The 11,743-nt window shown below is 51.6% G+C and overlaps 3 protein-coding genes across 3 annotated transcripts; 1 reads left to right on the forward strand and 2 right to left on the reverse strand.

Moving 5' to 3' along the window:
* Positions 1-396: 396 nt before the first annotated feature.
* JCM6883_004758 (uncharacterized protein) lies at positions 397-6,394 on the forward strand (the record flags this gene model as incomplete). The annotated part of the gene is made up of 14 exons (XM_076630843.1): positions 397-523; positions 829-1,340; positions 1,411-1,474; positions 1,545-2,585; positions 2,652-2,856; positions 2,921-3,038; positions 3,104-4,115; positions 4,180-4,247; positions 4,311-4,641; positions 4,699-4,867; positions 4,933-5,001; positions 5,067-5,154; positions 5,223-5,610; positions 5,673-6,394. The coding sequence occupies 14 exons, from the start codon at positions 397-399 to the stop codon at positions 6,392-6,394; spliced, it is 4,914 nt and encodes a 1,637-aa protein (XP_076489267.1).
* A 357-nt stretch (positions 6,395-6,751) lies between these two features.
* Positions 6,752-8,901, reverse strand: JCM6883_004759 (uncharacterized protein; the record flags this gene model as incomplete). The annotated part of the gene is made up of 10 exons (XM_076630844.1): positions 6,752-6,814; positions 6,883-6,971; positions 7,033-7,062; positions 7,127-7,264; positions 7,334-7,976; positions 8,047-8,073; positions 8,141-8,312; positions 8,403-8,474; positions 8,543-8,709; positions 8,863-8,901. The coding sequence occupies 10 exons, from the start codon at positions 8,899-8,901 to the stop codon at positions 6,752-6,754; spliced, it is 1,440 nt and encodes a 479-aa protein (XP_076489268.1).
* A 546-nt stretch (positions 8,902-9,447) lies between these two features.
* Positions 9,448-11,491, reverse strand: CDC37 (Hsp90 co-chaperone CDC37; the record flags this gene model as incomplete). Its single annotated transcript, XM_076630845.1, has 7 exons — positions 9,448-9,597; positions 9,666-10,104; positions 10,208-10,500; positions 10,576-10,707; positions 10,770-11,256; positions 11,322-11,380; positions 11,453-11,491. 7 exons carry the CDS (start codon positions 11,489-11,491, stop codon positions 9,448-9,450), a joined length of 1,599 nt encoding a protein of 532 aa, XP_076489269.1.
* Positions 11,492-11,743: the final 252 nt, after the last annotated feature.

An 11,743-nucleotide genomic window follows, 5' to 3' on the forward strand; every position in this document is an offset into this window, starting at 1 on the left:
CCGAGGAGAAGTGAAAGCGGGAACCGAGCGAGTATTGAACCGGCAGCTTCGGTCTTGGTCTCAGTCGCTGGATGAGTAGCTGTTGAACAGAGTGTCGCTAGTACTAGGTCAGCCGGAGAGGTAGCGGCGGAAAGAACGCGTACCGAAGAGAGAACCTTCAGCCGGCTCTGAAAGTGTTCTTTTCCTTTCACTTTCCACACTACCTACGTAAACCGACCCAGGCGACATATCAGGCAGATAGAAGGTCGCGCGGATCCTCCAACAAGCTCTCCCTTCCCCTCTCTTTCCACTCGTTTCATTTTCCCTTCAGAGCTCTCGCTCCTCTCTTCAAGCCGATTCCTCCTCTCGGCAGCTTACGCGCACTCGAACAACAACCAGAGGAACGACTGGAAGGGAATGTCAGGGTTTCGCAACAAGTTTCGACAATATCGAATCTCGGAATCCCAGGAATTCGCGCCGGACGGAAGAAGCTTGAGTGATCAGAGCCATCCGGATTATGATCCAGCGACAGATCCAGAACTACGTGAGTATTATCCAGTATTCGTCTATGGGTCAAGGGAACGACAGGAAGGCAAGGACGTTGCGAGAACTGGCTGGGAGGAGAGGGCTCAAGATCGTTAGTCAGCTCGACAAGGGACGAGAAGCAAACCGGAAGGTATGGAAGTCATGAGTGCAGGGTGGTCAAGGGGCTTTAGGAAAGGTCAGAGTCGAAACCTGCAGGATAAAACGCATGCCGAGGTGAAAACCAGCAGCGAGGGTTCGCAAGGAACGAGTTGCATGGAGACACAGTCGAAGAGCGCGAAGAGCTGACTCCCTTTCGTTCAACAGAACTTCGAATCGTTCACACTGCCGCCGAATCGATCCATGCCGGAGATCAAGAGGAGTCTCGTCGACGATTTCGACGATTAGCTTCGCGGAAGAGCAAGAAGCCGACTTCGCCTGACCTTGCTTCGCCTTTGAAAGGACGAAGATCAATATTCGGTCGAAAGAAGCGTCCCGATACTGCCGACACTACAGCGACATCGACGAGAGGCTTCTTTGGCGATGATACGCAGGACGTATCAGAGTTGGGACCGGAACAGAGGGCAGAGCTGGAGAGGAACGTCACGAGACAGAATGCGATTTTCGAGGCTCAGGAATCGGCGAGGAGACAGGAAAAGCAGGACGCGGAAGAGAGAAGTAAGAAAGAACAGGAGGACAAGAAGAAGGGAAAGAAGGTCAAGGTGAAGGAGAGAAGGGTCGTTTACGTGAATGTCGAGGGAGCGAAAACGAATCCGAAAGCGTACGAGAGGAACAAGGTTCGCACGAGCAAGTACACTCTGATATCTTTCTTGCCGAAAGTGAGTTAATTCCGTCTCGCTAGAGCGTCGTGAAGTCCTCATGAGCTGACCTTTCGCTTTTGCTCTGCAGAATTTGGCTGAACAGTTTCGACGAATCGCGAATATCTATTTCCTTGCCCTCGTCATTCTACAAGGTAAGCTCTCAGGTTCTCTTCCTCGCTCACCTGCATCTCGCTCACCTGGCCTTTTTCACTCCTCGCACAGTTTTCCCAATCTTCGGCGCCGCTTCACCTCAAGTCGCTATGCTTCCCCTCGTTGCGATTCTCGCCATCACCGGTATCAAAGATCTTGTTGAAGATCTACGGCGACACTCGCTCGATAACGAAGTCAATAATTCAGCCGTCACTCGACTAGGAGATTGGGAAAATGTCAACGTTCCGGACGACGAGAAAGCTTGGTGGGCATTCTGGAAGAAGTCGAACCCGAATCACAAAATCTCGAAGGGAGTGAGGAAGCTACGAGAGAAGGAAGGATCTTACGACGCGACTTTCCTCTACTCCGACAATCCTCTTCCCACCGAATCTCGGGACAACCTCGCCGGAACGAATGAACTCGGTTATCTCGAAGCATCCTCCTCTTCCTACACTCTCGAATCGACCGCAGGCGCGAAAGACGGCAACTCGATTTCTTACCCTCCTCGCAATCGATCTTACACCCTCGAATCCGTTCCTTCCCGCCCCGCTCCCTCTCTCGCTGTATCATCTCGCTCCCGCAAATCAAACTCGGATGTCGTCTCTTACGATCACTCGACACCGGGAACTGCGAAATGGGAACGAACTTTGTGGAAGAAACTCGAAGTTGGAGACGTGATTCTCCTCAAGGAGAACGATCAAATCCCTGCCGACGTCGTCGTCCTCGCTACTTCAGATTCTGACGGACTCTGTTTTGTCGAGACGAAGAACTTGGACGGAGAAACGAATCTCAAACCTCGGAAATCGCTCAAGGCAACAGCTGGAATCGCAAACGAAGAAGATGTCGAACACGCTCAATTCTGGGTCGACTCGGAAGCCCCTCATGCGAATCTTTACTCGTATAACGGTGTATTGAGATGGAGATCGAAAGAGGAGAAGCCGGGAATGGAGCATCCAGTGACGGAGGGAAGAGAACGAGAGATGGGTGGAGAAATGCAGGAAGCGATCACGATCAACGAGTTGTTGCTTCGAGGTTGTGCGCTGAGGAACACGAAATGGGTGATCGGCTTAGTTCTCTTCACTGGAGCTGATACGAAGATCATGCTCAATCAAGGTACGGCCTCCCCTTCTTTTCTCGGATGCAAGCTTTGTACTGATCAGTTGTTCCGTTTGTCGATAGGTGAAACACCCTCGAAACGTTCCAAGATCGAGAAAGAAACGAACTTCAACGTCTTGATCAACTTCCTCGTTCTCATCCTTCTTTGTATTGGTTGTGCGGTCGGAGACGGCATTTACGACTCGTTTACCGGCACTTCAGCTCAATATTATGAACCTGGAGGTCAAGTCTCGCGATATCCAGTCGTAAACGCTTTCGTCACTTTCGGGTAAGAGAACTTGGTCTTCTTAGCTTCGAGTCACACAATGCTCACTCCCCTTTGTCTTGTTTAGTGCTACCCTCATTCTCTTCCAGAACATCGTCCCGATCTCCCTCGTTATCACGGTCGAACTGGTGAAGACGATTCAAGCGTTCTTCATTTACCAAGATATCGACATGTACTACGAACCTGTGAGTGGACTTTCTCTCGACTAATCGCGAGCCAGGAGAGAGGTTAACAAACGTCTTCTTTGCAGCTCGATCACCCTTGCGTTCCGAAGACATGGAACATTTCAGACGATCTCGGTCAAATCGAATACATCTTCTCGGACAAGACTGGAACGCTCACTCAGAACGTCATGGAGTTCCAGAAGTGTGCAGTCGGAGGCGTCGCTTACGGAGAAGGTATTACCGAGGCGATGATGGGAGCGGCGAAACGGGAGGGAAGAGAAACTTCAGCTCTCGACGAATCTCAGAACATGGAGAACCTCGTCGCCCGAAAACAGCAGATGATTCAAACGATGAAGAAGAACTTCAAGAACAAGTATCTGCAAGAAGACAAGATCACCCTCATCTCCCCTCCTCTCGTCGACGAACTCGTCTCTCGCTCCGCTCAACATCAACGACTTCTGGACTTCTGGAAGGCCCTCGCTCTCTGTCATACCGTTCTCGCCGAAAGAAGAGAAGACGATCACGACTCAATCGACTACAAGGCTGAATCTCCCGATGAAGCTGCCCTTGTCTCCGCCGCTCGAGATGTCGGATTCGTCTTCCTCAGTCGTTCAAATTCCGCCCTCGAAATCGAAGTCCTCGGTCAACCTGAAACTCACGTCCCTCTCCGTACCCTCGCCTTCAACTCTTCTCGAAAACGAATGAGTTCGATCGTACGTTGTCCCGATGGTCGTATTCTCCTCATCTGCAAAGGTGCCGACAGTGTCATCTACCAACGACTTCGAAGCGATCACGATCCGGAGGTCGTCTCGACGACGTCTCAACAACTCGAAGACTTCGCGAACGCCGGTCTCCGAACTCTCTGCATCTCGAGCAAATACCTGACCGAGGAAGAGTTCCAGAAGTGGTCGAGGATCTACGACTCGGCGTGTGCTGCCGTCGAGGACCGGGAGGAGGAGATTGAAAAAGCGTGCGACATGATCGAAGGAGGTTTGACGATTCTCGGAGCGACCGCACTCGAGGACAAGCTACAAGTCGGAGTTCCCGACGCGATTGCTCAACTTCATCGAGCTGGTATCAAGCTTTGGATTCTTACTGGTAAGCCCCATCTCGCTTTCGTCTCGATCACACCGACTGATGGTTCTCTCGTCGATTCTCGCAGGTGACAAACTCCAAACTGCGATCGAAATCGGATTCAGTTGCAATCTTCTCACGAACGAGATGGATATCGTGAGTCACTCTGCGCTTGCAATGGGCTGAACCGTCACTGACTTGTGTTGATCTCAATCTTAGATGATTCTCTCCGCCGAATCGGAAGAAGGAACTCGAGCTCAAATCGAATCGGGTCTCGACAAGGTTCACCGTTCGAAGGCCGGACTCGCTCCTCTCGCCACCGACTCGAAGGAGAAGATCGCCGGCGCCGTCAAAACCGGAGGATTCGCCGTTGTCATCGATGGAGAAACGCTTCGTTACGCTCTCGAAGACAACCTCAAACCCATGTTCCTCGAGCTCACTACCCAATGCAACGCTGTTGTATGCTGTCGAGTATCCCCTTCCCAAAAGGCGTTGACGGTCAAGCTGGTCAAGGATGGAAAGAACGCAATGACTTTGGCAATTGGTGATGGTGAGCTCTCTTCCTTTCCCTCGTCGAGACCCTCACTCACGCCTTCTCTCTCGCTAGGCGCCAACGATGTCGCGATGATTCAAGAGGCTCACATCGGAGTCGGTATTGCTGGACTCGAGGGAGCTCAAGCTTCTATGTCAGCCGACTACGCCGTCGGTCAATTCCGTTACCTAACGAAGCTCTTACTCGTACATGGTCGTTGGTGCTACATCCGAGTCGCCGATATGTGAGTTCCTCGATCGCTTCACTTCTCCTAGCTCGATTCCTGTTCTGACTTTTCACGTTCCACAGGCACGCGAACTTCTTCTACAAGAACATCGTCTGGACCCTCACGCTGTTCCTCTACCAAGGATTCTGCAAGTGAGCAACGTCTTCTCTCCCTCCTTTTATTTACTCCGAAGCTGATCTTGTTCGTTTCTTCGAAGTTTCGACTCGACGTATATGTACGAGTACACGCTCATCATGTTGTTCAATCTCGTCTTCACTTCGTTACCTGTCGCGGCCCTCGGTATCGTGAGTCCTTTTTAATCACGGAGTCAGTTCTGTTTCAAGTTTGCTCACCTTTCCTTTCCTCATCACAGCTCGATCAAGACGTCAGCGCCAAGTTCTCGATGGCTTATCCTCAACTGTACCGACGTGGTATTCTCGGCCTCGAATGGACTCGAACCAAGTTCTTCGGGTTCATGCTCGACGGACTTTACCAATCCGCGATCGCCTTCTTCGTCCCTTACCTCGTCTTCATCTGGTCCCCTTCGCACTCGGTCAGCGGTCACGACTTTTCCGTCTGGGAGTTCGGTACCACGGTTGCAGCTTGTGCTTGCACAGCGGCGAATCTCTTCGTCGGTCTTCACATTCGTTACTGGAGTTGGATCGTGTTCGTCGTCATCATCGGTTCGATCCTATCATTCCACGTCTGGATCGCGATCTACTCACAATTCGATACCTACTTCTACAACAACGAGCTCACCTGTGAGTTCTTCTTTCCGATCTTGTTTCTTACCGAAATCTGACCTCGTTCCATTCGCAAACAGATCTTTACGGTACCCTCAACTTCTGGTTGAGTATACTCATCGTTCAAATCGTCGCGATCGGTCCGAAGTACCTCTGGCGCTACATCCACTCGGCCTACTACCCTCAAGATGGAGACATCATTCGAGAAATGGCGGTTCTTGGTCTCAAAGGCAAAGGAGGAGCTCCCTTCGACCCTGAAGAAGCTCACTACGCCGATCTACCACCTCCCGAGACTCGAGAAGCCTTCCCACTTGTCGCTCCCGATATGGGAGGAACGAATCGTCAAAGACAAATTTCGGAATCCGAAACCTTCTCCGAGCCCTATTCTCCTCCTTCGATTTCGAATCCTTCCGCCAACCCTTTCCACCAATCCCCTTCGATTCACTCTCCATTCGCTTCTCCTCGACTTGCGGCCGTCCCTCCCCAATCCTCTCCGAGCTTACACCAGGTCCCTCAATCTGTCCCGACTGTCGCGATCATCGGCTCGACTCCTCGAGGTTCGATCACCTCTCGTCACTCGGAACAGCAACACGCGCAGGAGGACAGCTTCGACGTCCTCGCTTATCAGCGTCAATCGATGACGGGACCTAATCAACAAGGAGACGCTGCGTTCGACTTGCAATCTCAGAGTCCACTCGACGCCTGGAGACGGGGTCAAGCTCAAGCTAAAGTTATCCAACAATCTCCTCAACAACCTCATTCTCAGCATTATCAAGAATCCTCTGGAGGATTCGCTCTTTAGACTATCTATCTCACTCCCTCACTTCCTGATACCCCTATTCCCTGTCGCTCGTTAGCCTCTATTTTACTCGCTTATTGCTGTGTATTCCCCTCACCTGCTCTCTCTCACATTGTTTCGGTTTTCACGTTCGGAAAGGATCATCTTTTTTTACGAGTTTTGTTTCTTCTATTGCTTGTACTTTTCCTCTCTTTTCGTTGCTCTTTCTCGCTTTTCCTATCGCTGCACTTGTTCGCAAACTTCTTTCGCAAAGAGTCACTGTGTTCTTCCCTCCTGGTCGGTTCTCACAGGTCTCTTTTCGGGAGAGGTTCAGGGTTCCGAGATACAAAATATGATATCGATATGCAAACAAGAGACAGATCAGAACAAAGTATTGAGCGTGAACGCCGTGAGGAGAACAGAAGATATAGCCCAAATGAAATACTATCGCAAGGCAATCCGTGAAGAGTTAGTCAATTTTCTCGGTTGTCTCGACAGCGAATGCGACTCGCCTGCGGAAGAAGGTAAGCACCGAGAAGAGTCGCATTGTTCTCGACGCCTGGAGGTGCGAGAAGTCGAGACCAGACGACCTGAATCGTTCCTGAGGAGAGAAGAAAGAGAGGTGAGCAAGCTCGGAGAAAGAACGGCGCAGGGAGACTTACCTGTGGGAACGCAAGATAGCGAAGTCAAGACTGAGACCTCACAGGCAATGGTTAGTGGAACCCGAGTTGCGTTCGGAGAGGCAATAAAGCTCACCGAAGATCAGAACTTTGTTCTCCGAGTCGACGATTCCGGATTTGACGAGAGCTTTGACGAAGAAGAATCCGAAGATCGGCAGTACGGCAAGTTTGACGAGAGCCATAGCTAGCATTGAGGCGATAGGCAGGCGAGTGACTGATCATTCGCAAGAATGAGCGTCAAGTTCGAGCTCAGATTGGAAGGGACGGGGGAGAAGTGACTCACTCGGTCTAGGAATCTGGATCGTTGCGATGCTCGCGCCGAGTACGATCAATCCGAGAGGTACAGAAGCAGCTCCGATGAAGGAACATGCGTCGTAGATTGTCGATAGCGGAGGATTGCCATCGGGCGCAAGAGGCGAGAATTTGCTGTTGCCTGACTCAGCTGGAACGAAGAGGTTGCGAAGGAAGGGGATAACTCCGATGATGATCGAACATATGAGGGAGATTGTCGGAGGCTTCAACGTATGTTTGATACCCGACTTCAAGGCGCCCAAGAATCGCTCGCGTCGAGACAGCGGTTGTGGTGTAGCATGTCGAGAGTCACCAGAAGTCGATCCCTTCGAACTCTTGACATCTGTTGAAGTGATTGTCTCCGTCGCCGGCAGGGTTGGTTCGCGTTCGAAAACTGTCGAAGTTGCTGAAGGCGACGAAGGATTCGTTGCGCTGTCGACGTCCGCTCGAGGTTTCGGCTTCTCGTCGTCACTAAAGTGAACTCGGCGTGTCTCCTCGAGTTCGTGAGCCATTGGCATTCCACGAATGAGACGGTTGAGGTATTTTTGGAAAGTGCCGTATTCACCGTCTTCCGATCTTCGCTCGTCTTCCGCTGAGATTTCTCGAGTATAGTCCATTGCTACGAGTCGCAGACCCTGAAGAGGGAACTCTGCAGACGAGAGCATGAACAGTCAGCAAGTTCGGTCTAGCCGAGGGATAGGCAACATTCGACTTGCGAGAGATGTAATTGATCTGTATCCGACAAAGTTCGAGGATCAACTCAGCGGCAACAAGATGTGAACGGAGCGTAGTCACTCACGAGAATGAAAATGGCGACGTAAGCGATCCCGAGAGCTTCGTCCGTATCGCGGTTAAATGGTTCGCTCGTCATGATTGAAGAGATGACTCCGATCGGTAGATCACCCCAGTTACTGAAGAGATACGAGCTGACCATCCCGTAACGGAATCGACGAGGTGTAGGGGTAAAGGATCTGCGTGAAGCGGCGCAAGGTTCAGCGGGACAGTCCTGACAGATCCTCTCAGAGAGTGTATCAGAACGGAAGAGAGGAAGTATGACCCACCGCGCTATCAGTCCGAGTAGACCTGAAAGGAGTTGGTAGACGCATCCGACGAGGAAGATTGGTCCCAAAGCTCTGCTCAAGGGAAAGTCGAATCATTGTCAGCGAGTCGAGCTGGCCGCGTAAGACTTCATAGCACTCACCCGATATTGTCCGACGTGAACGAAGGCACGATCTTGGAGAACAAGAGGCAAGGAAGAGTCGCGTTCACGATCAAATGCGAAAAGACGTTTGTCCCTTCTCGCGGAATGATATTGCGCTTGATGAGGATGAAACCAACGGCGGTTGTAATGAAAACTCGGATGAGAGGCTGTTGATCGTATGCGAAAGGGCACGGACAACGGAGGGATAGACGGAATGAAAATTTGCAAAACGAAAACGAGCGCAGTGTCAGCTTCGTTCTTCAGCCCTTCGCTTGCAGCCTTGAGAGGCTGGAATGTCAAGATAGAGAGATCAGACTCACCTTTACGCCATCGTACACTATTGTTCCAATGGGAGGCATGATCTCAAATCAAATTCGCTCCACCTCTGTTTCTGAGTCCAGCACGTAGGGTCGAAGCGATACACTGCTAGCAAGACGGACGAGAGTTGCATAAGGGGACAACTGCAGGGTAGAGAGGTCGTGTGCCGAGTCAAGCGGAGTAGATCAAGCCGAAAGTGGAGAATTCGGAAGAGACGCTCTGCAGGGCGACTGTGCGAGCCTCTGCCTGTCGTCGACGGTCGTGCGAGTGCCGTGGGCGTGCGTTGGGAGAGAGAAAGAGCGGAAAGCAGAGAAGAATTGCGCCGAGCGAATTCGAGCAACCTCGTGCCGATATCGGCCGACATGCTGGGAACTGTCATTGAGTAGAGCGACGAGCAGCACAGCAACGATTAACGAGAAGAAAGTGAGATAGAGATGAAGCGAAGACAGCCGTCTGGTACGAGCTCGTTGCGAAAGACACGAAATGCAAAATCCGGGTCGAGAATTGCGTGCGATGTTGCAAGAGAGAGGTCACAAAGCAAACCACTACGTACTTATATACTCGTTCCACATGTTTAGTCAAGGAGCTCAGTCGAGCTGGTCTTCGAGGTTGAGGTCGGCGACTCCAGTTGGTTGAGCGTCTACTTGTGACGACGAAGAGACTGGGACGGTGACGGTAGGGTTCGAGGCACCTGCCTTGTCTTGACCTGTTTGATCTACAATCTCGTTCGTTTCAAACTGAAGAGCGTCCAGAGGTCAGCAAACGATGAAGTCGAATTGATTTCGAGAGGAGATTCGCAGCTTACGGAAAGAATGCCAGCTTCTTGCAATTGACCAACGACCTCCTCCGCATCCTCGACGCTCATCTTGCCCAATACCTTGTTCACCTTTTCGAGACTCTTCTCCCCGAGCGCCTTCTTGAGGTTCTTCGGGAACGATTCGAAAATGTCCCATCTCTTTTGCAAGAATTGTTTCACCATCTCCGGGTCGAGATCCTCCGAGCCTTCACCCGTGATTTCGAGGTTCTCAGGAGGAGGCCCATCGGGAACTTCGAAAGTGATGACTTGGTTCTCTGAAGCGGGTACGAGTTGAATCTGTTCGACTCCTTCGGCTCCTCCAGCTTCCGCCGCTTTTGAAGCTTTTTGTTCCGCCGCGACAACTTTCGAACGTTCGATGATACGGGACGAGGTTTTCGCGACGTCTTCGAGGAACATTCGGAGTGCTTGAGGGTTTTGTCCAGTCATCCTGAGAGCGTCCGGCAATCGTGATCAGCTACCAGTTCATTCGTCGACGTCGACGCGCTGTCCTTGTTGAAGGCGAGGGACAACGAATGGATGAAATGACTCACCTTTGGAAGAAAAGAGCGACACCGTCTCTGCCCAGTTGCCTGCAGTACTGACCCAACAAAGCCTTCTCCGTCAACTCCTGCACCCTCTTCTCTCCAGCTTTCGTTCCCTTCATCCCGATATTGAACGCCTCGACCATGAGCGCATCCCCAGTTTCTTCCGAGAGTAACGAAGGGTCGGCAGAAATCGCGGCACGAGTAGCGTCCCAGTCGAAAGGTGGGATCTTGGAAAAGGCGATGGCGGAAGGAGTCAGGGTAGGGAGTTCTTCGTCGGATGACGATTGTTCAGATTCGGCCTGTCACGATCAAAAGACGAGAGAAAGTCAGTCTTCCTCTAAGCCAGCTGTGAGGCGCACTGAGAGGGTACTCACGGCGGCTTGGGCTGCTTGAACTCCAGGCGAGTTGAGGGTTTCAATCTTCGTCTCGGTCTTCTTCTTGCTTGAAGATGAAGAAGGTGCAGGGGCGGAAGGTTTCGGTTGTGCACTTGGCGTCGAAGAGACCATCTGAGATACCGCCCCAAGTCAGATTCGCGCGGTCAGGAGGAAACAGAGGCGTGGTAACTGACCGTCTTGCTGTCCCATCCATCTCTAATATCTTCACTCGTGATCCATTTCTTCTGTTCAGCCGCGATCTCAACCTTCTCCTTCTTGATTTCTTCCTGTCTCTGTAACAACCTCGACTTGTGCCAATCGAGCGTCTTCGCGATCCTCTCCGTTCTACCTTGCTCATCTCCCGTCTTTCCCTCTTTCTCCTCCTCCTCCTTGACAGCTTTCACAACTTGCGACAATAACGATACGATCATGTGATCTTCGCTCGGTTGTTCTCCAGGCGCGAACTTCTTCTCCTCGTAAGTGTACCCGAAATTCGACTTCAGTTTCGAAATCTCGTTTTGAAGGTAAGTTGCCGCACTCGAAACGTCGGAAGATTTGATAGAGGCGATGATATAGTCGATACGAGCAATGAGGGAGACGTTCATGGGTTCTTCGACTTTGAACGCTTCGAGTTTTTGTCGTCGTTGTTCTCGCTTCTCGTGAATGTCGCGCTGTTTCCATCTGGTTCCCTCGCCACGACACTCAGCTCGCGAATGACAGCGGAGCAGACTCGAGATATGGCTCACCGAATCATCGACTTCTTGTCGACATTGGGGTGAACTTCAATATCGGAATCGTCCGAGAGCTGGCAATGTATGACACAAGTCAGCTTGCTTCCCATTGAACAACGGTCGGACGTCGGGAAGCGAGAGCGTACCTGAAGGTTATCCCACTTGTTGTAGTTGAGACGAGACATGCTGTACTCTATCGAGGGAAGACGGAAGAAAGGGAGAGAACGTTGTGGGGAGAAGTCGAGAGAAAGAAGTTCAGTCGGTGTGCTCCCGGCTCCAAGGGTCAGACAGGCTCGAGTCAAGTCCGGAGCTGTACTCACAGGTCCTGCTGCTCGGGGAGAGGGAGAGGTTGATCGAATTGCTGGAATAATCTGGTGGAAGAAGAGGTAGACGGTTCGGCGGTACTTCGTGGCGCTCTGGAGCTTGCTAGACTCTTC

This window comes from Sporobolomyces salmoneus (assembly GCF_050403485.1).
Source record: "Sporobolomyces salmoneus JCM6883 DNA, S_salmoneus_JCM6883_v1_ctg12, whole genome shotgun sequence".
Taxonomy (NCBI): Eukaryota; Fungi; Basidiomycota; class Microbotryomycetes; order Sporidiobolales; family Sporidiobolaceae; genus Sporobolomyces; species Sporobolomyces salmoneus.